At 45.3% G+C, this 15,458-nt stretch overlaps 1 protein-coding gene across 8 annotated transcripts in view; it reads left to right on the forward strand.

The window, feature by feature from the left end:
* Positions 1 to 15,450, forward strand: part of LOC137878276 (heat shock protein 75 kDa, mitochondrial-like) — a 43,884-nt gene extending 28,434 nt beyond the window's left edge. For 3 of the 8 annotated variants that reach the window (XM_068718508.1, XM_068718511.1, XM_068718510.1), the window contains exons 20-31: positions 183 to 263; positions 421 to 477; positions 576 to 653; positions 794 to 861; positions 996 to 1,158; positions 1,630 to 1,776; positions 1,885 to 1,998; positions 2,096 to 2,261; positions 3,505 to 3,672; positions 3,913 to 4,074; positions 4,401 to 4,682; positions 4,793 to 8,366. In XM_068718508.1, coding sequence (XP_068574609.1) covers positions 183 to 263; positions 421 to 477; positions 576 to 653; positions 794 to 861; positions 996 to 1,158; positions 1,630 to 1,776; positions 1,885 to 1,998; positions 2,096 to 2,261; positions 3,505 to 3,672; positions 3,913 to 4,074; positions 4,401 to 4,682; positions 4,793 to 7,369 — 4,063 coding nt within the window. In that variant the 3' untranslated portion in view covers positions 7,370 to 8,366. Of the gene's footprint in view, positions 1 to 182; positions 264 to 420; positions 478 to 575; positions 654 to 793; positions 862 to 995; positions 1,159 to 1,629; positions 1,777 to 1,884; positions 1,999 to 2,095; positions 2,262 to 3,504; positions 3,673 to 3,912; positions 4,075 to 4,400; positions 4,683 to 4,792; positions 8,367 to 8,901; positions 9,119 to 9,525; positions 9,700 to 9,797; positions 9,881 to 9,991; positions 10,133 to 11,367; positions 11,440 to 11,530; positions 11,692 to 11,797; positions 11,908 to 11,987; positions 12,062 to 12,265; positions 12,422 to 12,608; positions 12,730 to 12,889; positions 12,960 to 13,069; positions 13,218 to 13,313; positions 13,500 to 13,587; positions 13,727 to 13,824; positions 13,911 to 14,081; positions 14,228 to 14,339; positions 14,413 to 14,666 lie in introns of those variants that run through there. The other 5 variants (XM_068718512.1, XM_068718513.1, XM_068718514.1 and 2 more) reach the window with 3 other exon arrangements.
* Positions 15,451 to 15,458: the final 8 nt, after the last annotated feature.

Here is a 15,458-nt window from a genome sequence, read left to right on the forward strand (position 1 = left end):
TGTGTGTGTGTGTGTGTGTCCGTCCGTGTCCGTGTCCGCCTGCCCGCCCGCCCGTTATTGCCGTGTGCGCCGTTTACTCTGCATTCTGCCACCTGTACGCCGGTTTGCCTGTGCTGCTACTGTGTGTGTGTGTGTGTGTGTGCTGGCTGCAGTTCACCCAAATATGGCCTTATTGCCGACAGGTATCACTTCTGTGAGAAGTGCTTCAACGAGATCCAGGGCAACAGTGTGACCCTGGGGGACGACCCGGCACAGCCACAGACGTAAGTTACCAGGCCCTGGTGGCTGACCACCAGCTGATGATCACCTTGCGAGATTATCAGGCTGTTTTCTCTCTCGACTTATTTTGTGTGGAAAGGAGTTCCAATCACAGGAGCAAGCGTGAACTTGGTTGTCTCTTTATCTCTTTTCTTTGTGCAGCATGATATCAAAAGAGCAGTTTGAAAAGAAGAAAAATGACATGTTGGACCCTGAACCGTGAGTAGTAGTAGCGTTCAGTTTGACTCTCAATGATGTTACGGCAGTAATTATTCTTTCGGCAAGGAAAGCACAAAGTAAATATTTGTTCTTGCCAGGTTTGTTGAATGTAAAGACTGTGGGCGAAAGATGCATCAGATCTGCGTGCTGCACTACGATGTTATTTGGCCGACCGGGTAAGTCTCTCTATGGCTATCCAGCCATTTAAGCATACAGTCCATGTTTGACCATAACAGAATTCTATCTTACTAGGTATTTGCATATGCCAGCGTTACTGTGTTTACTCTAAACTGCAGTGTAATCTTTCTTCTTCCAGCTTTATCTGTGACAACTGTCTGAAGAAGTCTGGCAAAACAAGAAAGGAGAACAAGTTTTCAGCCAGAAGTAAGTTGCATTTAATGGTAAAAGAACAGTAACATATGATTTGATTTTAATTATCCTTTATTTGATCACACTAAAGTCTCAATGTTTACACTGTGGATTGATATTAATTGCATTTTGTTCTTGTGTTTGCGCTGGCCTTTGTAAAGGGCTGCAGTCTACCAGGTTGGGGACGTACATCGAGGACAGAGTGAACAAGTACTTGAAAAGGCAGAACCATCCTGAGGCCGGCGAGGTGTTTGTGCGAGTGGTGGCCAGCTCCGACAAAAATGTGGAGATTAAGCCTGGCATGAAGTCTAAGTAAGGTTCTCACCTGCAGATTAAGTGGGCCTCTTGTGTTTTGGAAAACACTGATTTATGTTTTTTTTTAGATGTAACATTTGTTTTGGGGCATTTTAGCCTTAATTTTATATAGACGGTGTAGGGGAGAGAGGAGGGATGACATGCAACAAAGGACATACCAGGACACCTCCACACATCGTCACTTTTAATTCATAGATTTGATTGTGTAAATAAAGACATCCTCCATATAGATCTCTATTGTGGCGACCTTCTGCCGCTGGAATAATATAAATGCACTGCAAAAGTACTTTGTCTTTGTTCTCAAAAGTAATTGCAAGCACAACAGTTTTCCTTAAAAGCATATCAATATAAATCTCCAAGTAATCAAACGTGCATGAAAACCTGACCATGGATATGATCCCTCAGTAAAATATGCACGTTTTTCAAAAAACAAAACCCTGTAACCCTTGTGCTTCTCTGTTTCCAAAGGTTTGTGGACACAGGCGAGATGGTGGAGACCTTCCCTTATAGAACCAAAGCACTTTTTGCATTTGAGGAAATAGACGGGGTGGACGTTTGTTTCTTTGGGATGCATGTCCAGGAGTACGGCTCAGAGTGCCCCTTTCCAAATACCAGGTAGAACTACAGAAAAAAATAAAGAATCGGTCATGCAGTTTTTCTCAGTTTATTTTGGTACTTTGTGTGCGTTGCTCTTTGATTAAATTCTCCATATTTTCTTTGCAGACGGGTTTACATATCATACCTCGACAGTATTCACTTCTTCAGGCCACGTGCGCTAAGGACTGCAGTTTACCATGAGATCCTAATAGGCTACCTGGAGTATGTGAAGAAACTGGGGTAGGTTGAGAGTAACTTTACAGAGTGTAGTGTTGCACACAATTTCAAGCTGCAAGTATCATTCCTGCAAGTGGCTGAAAGCTCTTGATGTCCTCAGGTATGTGATGGGTCACATCTGGGCCTGCCCACCCAGTGAAGGAGATGACTACATTTTTCACTGCCACCCTGCTGACCAGAAGATCCCCAAACCCAAGAGGCTCCAAGAGTGGTACAGAAAGATGCTGGACAAGGCGTTCGCTGAGAGGATCCTACATGACTACAAGGTCAGAAAATGATCACATCGACTACAGTGGGATGTCTGATGCCTTACCATATTACTGTATAGATTAGATTTATTTTTAAAATAAAAACTAACTGGCAGCCATCGTTTCTCAGATTGGAGTGAGACAAGGAGAAAAGGTTATTTTGGGATCTTCGCAATAAAACATCTTTGATGTGACGTGTCGAGTCTTGGCCAATCAGCGTTAAGATGTCTACACGTCGTCATTTCCCTCCGTTAAAGTTTAAGTTGGATGTGAGTGGAGCTGGGCCTGGATAAAGGTGTTCACTGTAATGACCACAACCAGTGTACTAACAGTCCCAACAGTCCCAAGTTGCTCCTAAGGGCCCTGAAGTAATGAGAGAGAGGGTTAAGGTGCCTGTACCTTCATTTCAGCGGGTTGCTAATGCAGAGGTGTGTATAGATTGGAAGCTTGCAGTTAAATCACAGCTATTATTTTACTCTTGATAAGCTACCTTAGCCAGAGTAGATTATCATTTTAATTTAAATAATTCAACTGGATTGAATGCATATTAATTGCAAATAGAAGATAGGCTACAATTCTAACAGCTTTAAAGTAGAAGTCCATTAATATTAAGCCATACAGTAACAAGGTTCAAGAGCTGAAATACTGATTAATAACTGAATAAATTAGTTTTTTGTTTAAAGTAAATGTCTTATCACTTAATTTTCTTCTCAGAGTACACCAGAATGCTACATTTTAAAGCTCATATTTAAAATAAACCCCGACAGGGTTTCGGTGATTGTCACCTTTTTCACCTCTTATGAGTTTGCAGGTATTTAACACACAAAAAAGCCTAATGGGATTAGATTAGAGTTAAACTTTACTTGACATACCGACATAGACTGTTTTAAGTATTCCAATATTAATATTGTCTATAAGGCCCTTTTCAAAATCAGATTATTAATATGCTTTGAACCATCCTTTCTGTCTCTGCTAAGGAGACAAACAGAAGTTATCAGCATGTCACTGTCTCCTCTCCAAAAGTGTTCAGTAAAGGAGGGCTCCCCCTTGTGTTTGCTATAGTTTATTGTAAAAAGTACGAGAACAGAAACTACAATCCTAAAACGATCTATTTTTTTTCTCTCCATTTTATTTTTTACATTTATTTCATTGTAAAAGGCTGTTCAAAGTTTTAAATTGTTCTTAATGAAACTTGCAGACATTTTCTTTAAGAGTTGTGTTACTATCTTGCCTGATGGAAGTCTTGTGCGTTTGGGTTCAGGACATTTTCAAACAGGCAACCGAAGACCGGCTGACCAGTGCCAATGAGCTGCCGTACTTTGAGGGCGACTTTTGGCCTAATGTACTGGAGGAGAGCATCAAGGAGCTGGAGCAGGAGGAGGAAGAGAGGAAGAAGGAGGAGAACACAGCCTGCTCTGAGACAACAGAGGTGAGTTAGATGGATAGGTGGCTTGAGCATGTTGAAATGGGTTTGAATAAAAGGAACGCTCATTTTTATGCCAAAATCAACAGCCTGGTGCTCGGGCTTCTGTTTCAACCCAGATTTTATCATTCTCAAGCGCTCATTATATAAAAGCTTTCAGCAGTCATTCAGGCATTGTATAACCACTCGGCTTAATTGCATAACCTCATCTTGTCTCTCTGAACCTTCATGTCCATCTATTTCAAGGGGGCCCAAGCTGACAGCAAAAATGCCAAAAAGAAGAATAACAAGAAAACCAACAAAAACAAGAGCAGCGTCAGCCGAGCTAATAAGAAAAAGCCTGGGATGCCGAATGTAGCCAATGACCTGTCCCAGAAGCTCTACGCCACCATGGAGAAACATAAGGAGGTGGGAAACCCTAACAACTGAAACATATATATTTTTGTATCCACTCTTCATTATTGAAAATGCAATTTCATGCAACATTGCAGCACTTGATACTTTTAAACCAAGCTAGGTTTAATAGGTGACCAAATAGTTGCACAGAACAGGTTCTTGCACATATTAAAGGTACATCTAAGCACCAAAGTACACAGCACACAACACAACCTATTGGCTTTAGAGAGCAGTGCAGCTCCTTAAATCCCATGTAGGTATGGCCACCTACATGGGATGGACAGAGTTTGTTAGACTTTGACCATCCTTACAACACTTCTCCTCCTTTCTACTACCAGGTGTTTTTTGTAATCCACCTCCATGCCGGGCCTGTCATTAACACCCTGCCACCCATTATGGACCCCGACCCCCTGTTGACCTGTGACCTGATGGATGGTCGGGATGCCTTTCTGACTTTGGCCAGGGACAAGCACTGGGAGTTCAGCTCACTGAGAAGATGCAAATGGAGCACGATGTGCATGTTGGTAGAGCTGCACAACCAAGGCCAGGACCGCTTTGTGTACACCTGCAATGAGTGCAAGCACCACGTAGAGACTCGCTGGCACTGCACCGTCTGTGAGGTAGGAATAAGGATGCTACCAATATGTTTTGAAATTTGTGTCTGTATTAATTCTGAATTAAATGTTAATCTTAACATAACCTTAATGTGGTCTTCCTTAACTTTCATCAGGACTATGACCTATGCATTAACTGCTACAACGCTAAGGGCCACGAGCACCAGATGGTTAAGTGGGGCCTTGGTCTAGACGATGACAGCAACGGTCAGGGTGGAGAGGCCTCCAAGAGCCCTCAGGAGAGCCGCCGTCTCAGCATCCAGCGCTGCATCCAGTCCCTGGTCCATGCCTGCCAGTGCCGCAATGCCAACTGCTCTCTTCCTTCATGCCAGAAGATGAAGAGGGTGGTTCAACACACCAAAGGCTGCAAGCGCAAGACCAATGGTGGCTGCCCTGTGTGCAAGCAACTCATCGCTTTGTGTTGTTATCACGCTAAGCACTGTCAGGAGAACAAGTGTCCAGTTCCCTTCTGCCTCAACATCAAGCACAAACTCCGTCAGCAGCAGCTGCAGCACAGGCTCCAGCAGGCTCAAATGATGCGCCGGAGGATGGCCACCATGGCTGGAAGGGGTATGCCCATGCCATCTCCACCTACCTCAGCTGGCCCCGACACCCCCAACTCTGTGCAGCAGCCTAATACACCGCAGACCCCCCAGCCCATGCCCAACCAGCCCCAACAACAACAACAACAACAACAGCAGCAGCAGCCACCAAACCCTGCCAATATGGCCCAAGGCTTCCCCAACAATGGCCGCAGCAGCCAGCCCCCAACACCGGTGCCGCAGGGGAAACCAGGGCCTCAGTCATCTCCTCTTCATCAGCAGCAGTCACCTCTGCCTAACATGCCCCACCAACAGCATCCTCAGCAGCAGCAACATCCTCAGCAGCAGCAGCAACATCCTCAGCAGCAGCAGCAACATCCTCAGCAGCAGCAGCATCCTCAACAGCAACAACAACAACAACAACAACAACAACAACAGCAGCTACAGCAGCAACAACAACAACAGCAGCAGCAACAGCAACAACAACAACAACAGCAACAACAACAACAACAACAACAACAACAACAACAACAACAACAACAACAACAACAACAACAGCAGCAGCAGCAGCAGCAACAACAACAACAACAACAGCAGCAGCAGCAGCCACTGCTGGCAGCCCTTAAGGTGGCCAGACAGATCGAGATGGTAGCCAAGGCGAAGCAACAACAACAGCAGCAGCAGCAGCAGCAGCAACAACAACAGAATTATGCCATGAATGGGATGCCCATGAACCACCCTCGAATGATGGGGCCCATGCAGGGTCAGATGCAGATGATGCAGGGGCCACGGGGGCCCCAGGTGATGCAGGCTATGCAGCAGGGTCAATGGGGTCCAGGGATGCAGAATCCCCAGGGCCATCAGCCACAGGTCCCACCTCAACAGGGCCCTATGGCCCCTCAGCAGGCTCAGGGAGCACCCATGCCCCAGCAGAACCAGCTCATGCAGAGGCCCATGATGCCCCAACAACAAGGTCTCCAAATGACTGGGGTCATGCCTCCACAGGGGCCCTCACAGCAAGGCATGACACCACAGCAGCAAAACATGCCGCGGGGGATTCCTGGTAACATTGCGCCGAGTGCCCTGCAGGAATTACTGCGCACTCTCAAATCTCCCAGCTCCCCACAGCAGCAACAGCAGGTCCTCAACATCCTCAAGTCCAACCCCCACCTCATGGCCGCTTTCATTAAACAGAGGACAGCCAAGTACCAGGCCACCCAGCCGCAGCAGGCGCAGCAGCAGAGTGCACAGGCCATGCTGGGGTCTCAGGCAGGAATGCAGGCCATGGCAGCCATGGCAAACCAGGTGCAGAGGCCAGTGATGGCACCTCAGCAGCAGCCTCCTCAGCAGGCAGGGCCCCAGGGCATGGCAACCATGGGCCCCCAAGGCCAGATGATGAATGCAGCTCAAAACGGCAATCCCCAACTGTACCGCAGACAGCAGCTGCTCAGGATGCAGCAGATGCAGCAGCAGCAGGCACAGCAGCAGCAGCAGCAGCAACAGGGAGGCATGCCTCAGGGCCACGGTCAGTTCCCCCAGCAGCAGGCAGGGCCAGCAAGCTACTCCCAGCTCCGTATGCAGCAGCAAATGGCTATGCAAGGTGGTGGGGGGCCCATGGGACAGCTCCCTCCCACATCTCAAATGGGTCAACCTGGCATGGGCATGGATGGGTCCCAGAACCTTCTCCAGCAGCGCATGCTTCAGCAGCAGCAGATGTTAAAGCAGCAGATGGGCTCTCCAGCACAGGCCAACTCGATGAGTCCACAGCCTCACATGCTCCAAAGCCAAGCCCAGGGAGGAGCTCACTTACCTGGCAAGACAATGGCAAACACCCTGGGAAACCAAGTACGCTCCCCAGCCCCTGTGCAATCGCCCCGTCCGCCTTCACAGCAGCCCCCGCATTCCAGTCCCTCCCCGAGGATACAGCCCCAGCCCTCACCGCAACACGGTGCCCTCCACTCCAGCTCTCCCCACCCCAGCCTTGGAGGTTCAATGTCAGGCTCCATGGAGCAGGGACACATGGGAACACCAGAGCAGAGTGCCATGCTCCCACAACTCAACACACCAAACAGAGGGGGGTTGAGTAATGACATGAGTATGGTGGGTGACACGACGGGAGACACGTTGGAGAAATTTGTTGAAGGATTGTAGCATTTTGGGACAGAAGAAAGGCCTTGTTCTGTTTTCAGCTGAGAATTTTTTTTGTACTTGCTGGTGTAAAAAGCTAAAAGAAATACAAACAAATGAGTCATACGAGGCCTACAGACTGTGAACTTTCCTTAAACCAAGGGACTGCTTTTTCTTCCAACACAGTGAGAGTGATTTAATACTTGCTGTTAAAAAGAAGACAACAAAGACACAAAGAATATATTTTTTGGTTCAGACCAGCCATGCAAGAATTTGCCCTGGTCTTGGTGTTGTTTTAATTTGTTTTTCATTTGTTATGCTCTGGTATTGACTTTTTTAACAAAACTTCTCAAAACAAAAAATATTTCATTTTATTATTCAATTTTTTTTTATTTTGTACCTTTGCAGATTAATATGGTATTTGTGTTGAGAAGACTGTATAATTATTTGTCTGGGAATTTTTTTTGCCAGGTTTCACCTCTTGCTCAGTTTCTCTGTTCCTGGATAATTTATTCTAATATGCCATTTTTCAAAAGGACTGCCTTTGGGAAAGCCTTAATTTCTTTCCTGTTTGCAGAGTCTATGGGAGATAAATGTATTTGTATAGATCTAGGAACTATTGCACACACCCAAACACAAAAGGCAGGTGTAAGAGAAACCTGTCTTGAAGCTTGTTAATGTTCACAGGTGCCGGAATGTTCTTTTTAGGCCTGGGCCCAGTATTTGTCTTGCTTCGTCTCTCCCTCAGTCAAAAGAAATTTTCATCAAGTCCTGAACCTCTTTTGCCTGTGGTGGGAAATTAACTTGTTTGACTGCTGATTTGTGTTCAGAGAGGGTTTTGTGCATCATTTTCTCTATTGCATTAAACTTGAATTGATGAACTATTCTCTAATGTAAATCATGCAGCTAGACAGTACTGTAAATATGCAGAAAATAAGAATGAAATCACTGTACAAACTGGTTCAAATGGCTCATTTCGTACTTATATACCATATTGTTAAATAAACCTGTGTGCCACAGACTCTGCTTTTTGTTTCTGTTTGGAAAGAACTGTTCTGGTAAGAATTGGGATTTATCTAATGCTAGTTTGAATTATAAATTAATCTGCAGATTACTGTCTCAGTGTATATATAACTAGAACAAGTAAAAATCACTCATCACAATTTCCCAGAATCGTAAGTGATGATTTTGAAGGAAATGCTCCCAACTTCCACATTTTAACATTTTTTTTGTTTGGCAAAATTACTCCCAGTAAATCAATCATTTAAAAATAGGTATATAGTCCTAATGTATTGAGATATTTTCATATTTGTATTTGTTTATCCTAATTAAGACTGTTTGACCTTGACGGGCAATTTAAGAAGTGAAATGACTTCACCTCAAATAATGGAGGGTACAACATACACAGTAAATACTTATGGTATTACTACGGTTTTCCCATACATATCGACAAACCTAACTGCACTTAAAATACTTTTATACATGAGATTATTTACAAATCAACCGCTTTTTCATCAGGCAGTGTAATGGATGCCCCCCCGTTGACGTCATCACAAGGCGCAAGGCGCGGGTCCTAACTAGTGCTTCTCGTCCCGGCGTGTGTTCCACGGTCAATCGACCTGTCTCCTCTTCTTGTCCCCCCCTCTGTCATCATGTCCCGCTGCCTTGCGCTGGCTCGGTTCGCCTTGGGTTCCTCTCAGAGGGTCAACTCACGACTAACGGTTTGTGCACGAGGGCTGAGCAGCCGAATTACCTCGCGCTCCCTCACTGGAGGTAAGCTGTTTTTGTTAGCCTAGCCGGCTAGCCTGTCTATAAGAGTTCTAAGATCATAGTTAACGTAAACTCTGCTGCAGCTAAATGCCTCATTTAGCAGCCCGCTGTCTAATAACACGAGCTCGTGATGAGAAGTGACAAAACTGCTACGTATGAATTTAAGTCGAGGGTTTGCTTACAAAGCTCAATTATTGCATCATTACATGATACTGAGTCAAGTTGCAGCACAGAGATAGAGAACTCTTGCTTTGTATCTTGCTGTCTCTTTAGATTATTCTTAAGTGTATTTATTAGACTGTTGGTTAATAGAATGTCTTCGTTAGTAAAGCCATCTTAAGGCCTCCATAAAAGGAAACGTGTCAATGCCACAGATTCCTTGTGAAGCAGCTGACTCCTGGTATCCTCAGACCTGCAGGTTGGACAGCAGCAGCAGAGGTGGAGCAGTCGACCCAAAGTGTGGAGCTCCCAGCGGTCCTGCCTCGGCTTCAGCCAACAGTCTTACTACAGCACCCAGGAGGCCGAGAAAGAGCCCGAAGAGGAGCCTCTGCACACCATCATCAGTGATACGGAGTCTGTTCAAGGTGCCGCAGACACACTTCTGCTTTAGTGTCAGGGTGAAGCTGATCATTTGTTAGATTTAAGATGATCTGAATCTTACTCTTTTCCCTGAACCGTGCAGGTAGCTTGTCCAAACATGAATTTCAGGCTGAGACGAAAAAACTTTTGGACATTGTCGCCAGGTCCTTGTACTCTGAGAAAGAGGTAAGAGGGTGTGTGGGGGTGGGTGTGGCTAAGTCATAGATTATGTATTTCTCTCTCTCTGACATTCCATTTTATGAATTATAACATTTCTTCTCTTCCGCGTCCCACCAGGTGTTCATCAGGGAGTTGATCTCCAACGGCAGTGACGCTCTGGAAAAACTGCGCCATAAACTGATGACAGCAGGCGGAGAAACTGCTCCGATGGAGATCCACCTTCAGACCGATGGTGCCAAGGGAACCTTCACTATTCAGGTGTGTGTGTGTGTGTGTGTGTGTGTGTGTATATATATATATATATATATATATATATATATATATATATATATATATATATATATATATATATATATATATATATATATATATACACACCCACACCCCCAAGACTGTGTCACATGTGCAGTCTGCATGAAATATGATTGATTGGTATTATGCTTTTATCCTTTTTCAGTTAAACAAGCAGCATTATAGACACTGCATGGACAAAATATAAAAATGTCACAGTTTTTCCCCCAATCAATTATTTAAATATTCAACACCATGAAATACACACTTTTACATTAATTTAATATATAACACAGCATTGAAATGCGGCATTGACCCAAAAAAAAGAAAAAAAACCCTTAAAATAAGTATGCTCCTCTTGATTTAATACATGTTGTTCTTGATACAATATTTATTTATTGCAATTAGATGCTAAATAGAACGGTAGAAGTATTTAAAAGAAATTCTAAATGTTCAGAAATGGCTTAGTTCACAGATGATAAAATGGGTTCTGCTTTTGTTTCCATTGTTCTCTGCCTGATTTTTGGGCTGAGTTTCTGGAGCTAACAGCAGTAATCATCATTTTACTATTGCCTCTGTGTCAACTAACTACTACTATTCAGAAGAAGAATGGAGCTAACAAATATGTCCATGCCTTCACCAGTATTTGGAGAGAGGAGGCTGTTCAGCAGGAGATAGAAATGAGACCTCAGCATCTGACAGAAATTGGGATACAAAATTGTAGAATAAAATAATCACAATGTGTTATGTCGCGCCCTTCCACGCTCATTCAAAGCACCCCATGAATGTTTATGCATAGAATGAAGCTGCTGATCAGTGGTTCTTTATGTTGAATCGCAAACAAAGGAAGAAAATTTGTTTGACTGACAAAGAACACAGTATAATATGTCACATAAAGGTCATAGTATATCTTAAAACAAAAATCATAGTATAGTTTTTCTTTAAAATTCTATAGTATAGTATGCATGCACCCTTCTCTTACTTAAAGTTATGGTAGTTCGTCCCGTAATCTGTCAGTCAACGAAGGATTCTGAAGTGGCCGACTTCAGCATCATGAGACTCCAGGTTACTGCAGATAAAAAGGGCTTCTGGTGAACTCTGGCTCCTGGTGTGATGTTGAGATAGACGCCACCTGATGGATGCATATTGTACAGCAGGCTATGGTGACTTCAATGAGTGACGAGTCTCTGTCCTCCTAACAGGACACAGGAGTGGGGATGAACCAGGAGGAGCTGGTAGCCAACCTGGGGACTATCGCCCGCTCCGGCTCCAAGGTGATCTTCTCTCAAAGACTTGTGTGACTAGTGTGTTTTATATCTTTATGAATGTCACACTATAATGTATCCTCTCTTCATCACACCGCAGGCCTTTTTGGACGCCCTGCAGAACCAGGCGGAGGCCAGCAGCACCATCATCGGTCAGTTCGGGGTGGGGTTCTACTCTGCCTTCATGGTGGCGGACCGCGTTGAAGTCTACTCTCGGTCCGCCGAGCCTGACGCACCAGGATACAAGTGGTCCTCAGACGGGTGAGAAAGGGATGATCGACGTTTCCTCAGTGTGCGGCAGAGCAGAGAGTTCTGCGTAGTGACTGCAACCAAATGTGATCATCGCACATTCTTCTGTCTTCGTCAGCTCTGGGGTTTTTGAGATCGCCGAAGCCAGCGGCGTTCAACAGGGAACAAAGATCGTGCTGCACTTCAAAGACGACTGCAAGGAGTTTTCCTCCGAGGACAGAGTGAAAGGTATGACTGCCGGAGTGATAAAACGCGTTAGTGTCGCATCACTCCCACTTGCTCACGAGCTGCATCCGTATCTATTTCAGAGGTTGTAACGAAGTACAGCAACTTTGTCAGCTTCCCCATCTTCCTGAACGGACGGAGGCTCAACACTCTGCAGGTGAGCCTCTTTAATAGAGATAGAACAGACTTACCTTCCTGCACACATTGTCACAATTTTAAGTGCAATATTTTCTACGTTTTTAGAGTATATTTCTACCAGTGTGGCTGCTGTAATTGATACTACTTCATTGTGCATCACTGTTACAACACATGCTTTTCTTTTCCTAAATTAATTGCTGTGTGGCCTCTTGTCTCCCATCAGGCCTTGTGGATGATGGAGCCGAAGGAGATTAGCGACTGGCAGCACGAGGAGTTCTACCGTTACGTGGCTCAGGCCTACGACAAGCCCCGCTACACGCTGCACTACCGCGCCGACGCCCCGCTCAACATCCGCAGCATCTTCTACGTCCCGGACTCGGTGAGTTTATTTTGACGAGCAAAACTCTCCCCCGGCCTCTTTAACGAGAATGTTTCTTTGTTACGTTTCCATTCCATACTCGACCTGTGTTAAAGATCATGTTCTGTAACTTTCTCCCCGAACAGAACATGTTTTCCGGTGGTAGTGAGTTCTTACGTTTACTAAGAATAACTCATTTTGTCAACAGAAGCCGAGCATGTTTGACGTGAGCAGGGAGATGGGCTCCAGCGTGGCTCTGTTCAGCAGGAAGATCCTGATCCAGACCAAAGCCACTGACATCTTGCCCAAGTGGCTTCGCTTCCTCCGAGGTCTGGACCACACCCTAAGAAGCTCCACGAGTGTTTTTCACGTTTCAGTTCTGAGCTAAACATTGTGTGTGTGTGTGTGTGTGTGTGTGTGTGTGTGTGTGTGTGTGTGTGTGTGTGTGTGTGTGTGTGTGTGTGTGTGTGTGTGTGTGTGTGTGTGTAGGTGTGGTGGACAGTGAGGACATCCCGTTGAATCTGAGCAGAGAGCTGCTGCAGGAGAGCGCCCTCATCAGGTACAACACACGTCTGTGTTCACCGTGTTTTCTTATGCTTTTACTCTTATGTCATCAAAGTGCATTTCTCAGTTCTTTTAACTGTTATTTTTACTTCCCTCTGGCTGCAGGAAGCTCCGTGACGTGTTGCAGCAGAGGGTGATTCGCTTCCTGCTGGACCAGAGCAAGAAGGAGCCGGAGAAGTACAACAAGTTCTTCGAGGACTACGGCCTCTTCATGAGGGAGGGCATCGTCACCACGCAGGAACAAGACGTCAAGGTGCCTTAGAGAATGCAAACAGCTGATTACAGATGTAATTACGGTATCCTGACTGTGATTGCGGTACTGTGGACCCTCCTTCCTGTCTCTGTGCAGGAGGACATTGCTAAGCTGTTGAGGTTTGAGTCTTCAGCCCTGCCGGCGGGTCAGCACACCAATCTGATGGAGTACTCCTCCCGCATGAAGGCGGGCACGCGCAACATCTACTACCTGTGTGCGCCCAACCGCCATCTTGCAGAGCACTCTCCCTACTATGAGGCCATGAAACAGAAAGACATGGAGGTAGCGATCAAAACTTTGAAGGCACTTTCGATATGAGAAAGAAGTCCAGAAAACATTATATTTCATCACGTCTCTCGTGTTCGTCCAGGTGCTGTTCTGCTACGAGCAGTTCGACGAGCTCACCCTGCTCCACCTCCGCGAGTTCGACCAGAAGAAGGTGATCTCGGTGGAGACGGACATCGTGGTGGATCACTACAAAGAGGAGAAGTTTGAAGACAGCAAGCCCGGTGCGCTCCGCTCTCACACCTCCAAGTGTAGCACGACACCCGTCACCGTCACGGCTGTAGGCTTGACTCCGGTTTTATCGTCTTTTTCTCTCCCGCAGCCTCCGAGCGTCTGACGCAGGAGCAAGCCGACGACCTGCTGTCCTGGATGAAGAACGCTTTGGGCCCCCGAGTCACCAACATAAAGGTAAAGATAAGACTAATGCGTGTCAAAGCCTTCAATGTGTTTTCATGACAAGAAATCGTCGTGAATTCAAACTATTTTTTTCATGTCAGATTTCTTAAGGTTAGCTTCATTTCAACTGAAAAATGTATCACTTTGCATAATACATTTCTTTTTTTCTCATCCGCCCCATAGCTGACTCCTCGGCTAGACACCCACCCAGCTATGATCACAGTGCTGGAAATGGGAGCTGCGCGACACTTCCTCCGCACCCAGCAGCTGGCTCGCACCCCCGAGGAGAGAGCTCAGATACTGCAGCCCACACTGGAGATCAATGCAGGGTGAGTGAGTGAGTGTGTGTGTGGATTTTACAAGATGGAATCAAATAAAATACAGTTGGTTAATGTGTGTTTGGGTGCAGCTCTCACTTTCTTGTACTTCTTTTTCTAACAGACATGATCTGATCAAGAAGTTGCAGGCACTGAAGGACACAAACTCTGAACTGGCCGGTCTGTTACTGGAACAGGTACTGTGGGTTATTAGAGATGTGGAAAACATGCAGGAAGTCTTAAGTTATTGTCAACAGCTTAACAGCAGTCAAGGAGTAGAAATGGATGTTTTCTTTCAGAAGAAACCATTCTGGGAAAAAATAAGATTTATATCATGAGTAACTTTTTCGCAATTTAGGACATCAGTTAGAAATTGATAATTAAATGTTGGTAATTTCCCCCAGTCTCTGTTCTAGCCGCTCGTAATCAACTTTTTGTCTGTATTTTGCAGATCTATGATAACGCCATGATCACAGCAGGTTTGAACGATGACCCCCGACCGATGATTTCCCGCCTCAATGACCTGCTGACTAAAGCTCTGGAGAAGCACTGAGCACTGCGGTGCAGACAGACTTGGTTTTGATGACGGTGGCTTGTGAAGCATTTACAGGCGGACAAAGCTGGAGAACTGCAGGCCTTATTCAACCCCCCCCCCTCCTGGAGTATTTCATTCCATTCATTATGAGAGCACGTAAAGGCTTCAAAAGCACAGCTGGCGTGAAGATGAACTGCTGGAAGCTTCTCCGTAAACACTTGTATGCGTTTATGCTCCGTGTTCAGCACTATTTCATCAAGCCCCATGTTGTCCACATGGATGCAAACCAGCCACAAACAATGAGGGAAAGCAGGCGTGATGCATTAAAACAAAAAGAATCAGGCCAAGAGTGTGGAAGTAAATCTGATTTCTTGAGTCTCATTTCAGAAAGTGTGGATTAGAGCCTTGAAATAAGACGTCCTCACTGCTGAATAGAGCCGTTAAACTTTGTTATAAGCCCTCCAATATTGTTCATATTTTTCACATTATTTAATATTTTGTTGACTTTTGCGGTTCCAGAAGCTGAAGACCTGTGGGTATATTTCATGTAATTGTTTTTGAACTAGGTCAAATAAAATAAAAACCTGTTTAATGTAAATCAGTGTACGAGCTGCAAATGTGACTCAGTGGTGGATTCTCAACAGGTGTCATTGATATTGTCGAAGAGCCAGTGAATCTAATAAAATGCATTTTAAAATACTGTTCTGT

This window comes from Cebidichthys violaceus, unplaced genomic scaffold (assembly GCF_023349555.1).
Source record: "Cebidichthys violaceus isolate CVI_PGR_0920_01 unplaced genomic scaffold, fCebVio1.0.p SCAF_23, whole genome shotgun sequence".
Lineage (NCBI taxonomy): Eukaryota > Metazoa > Chordata > Actinopteri > Perciformes > Stichaeidae > Cebidichthys > Cebidichthys violaceus.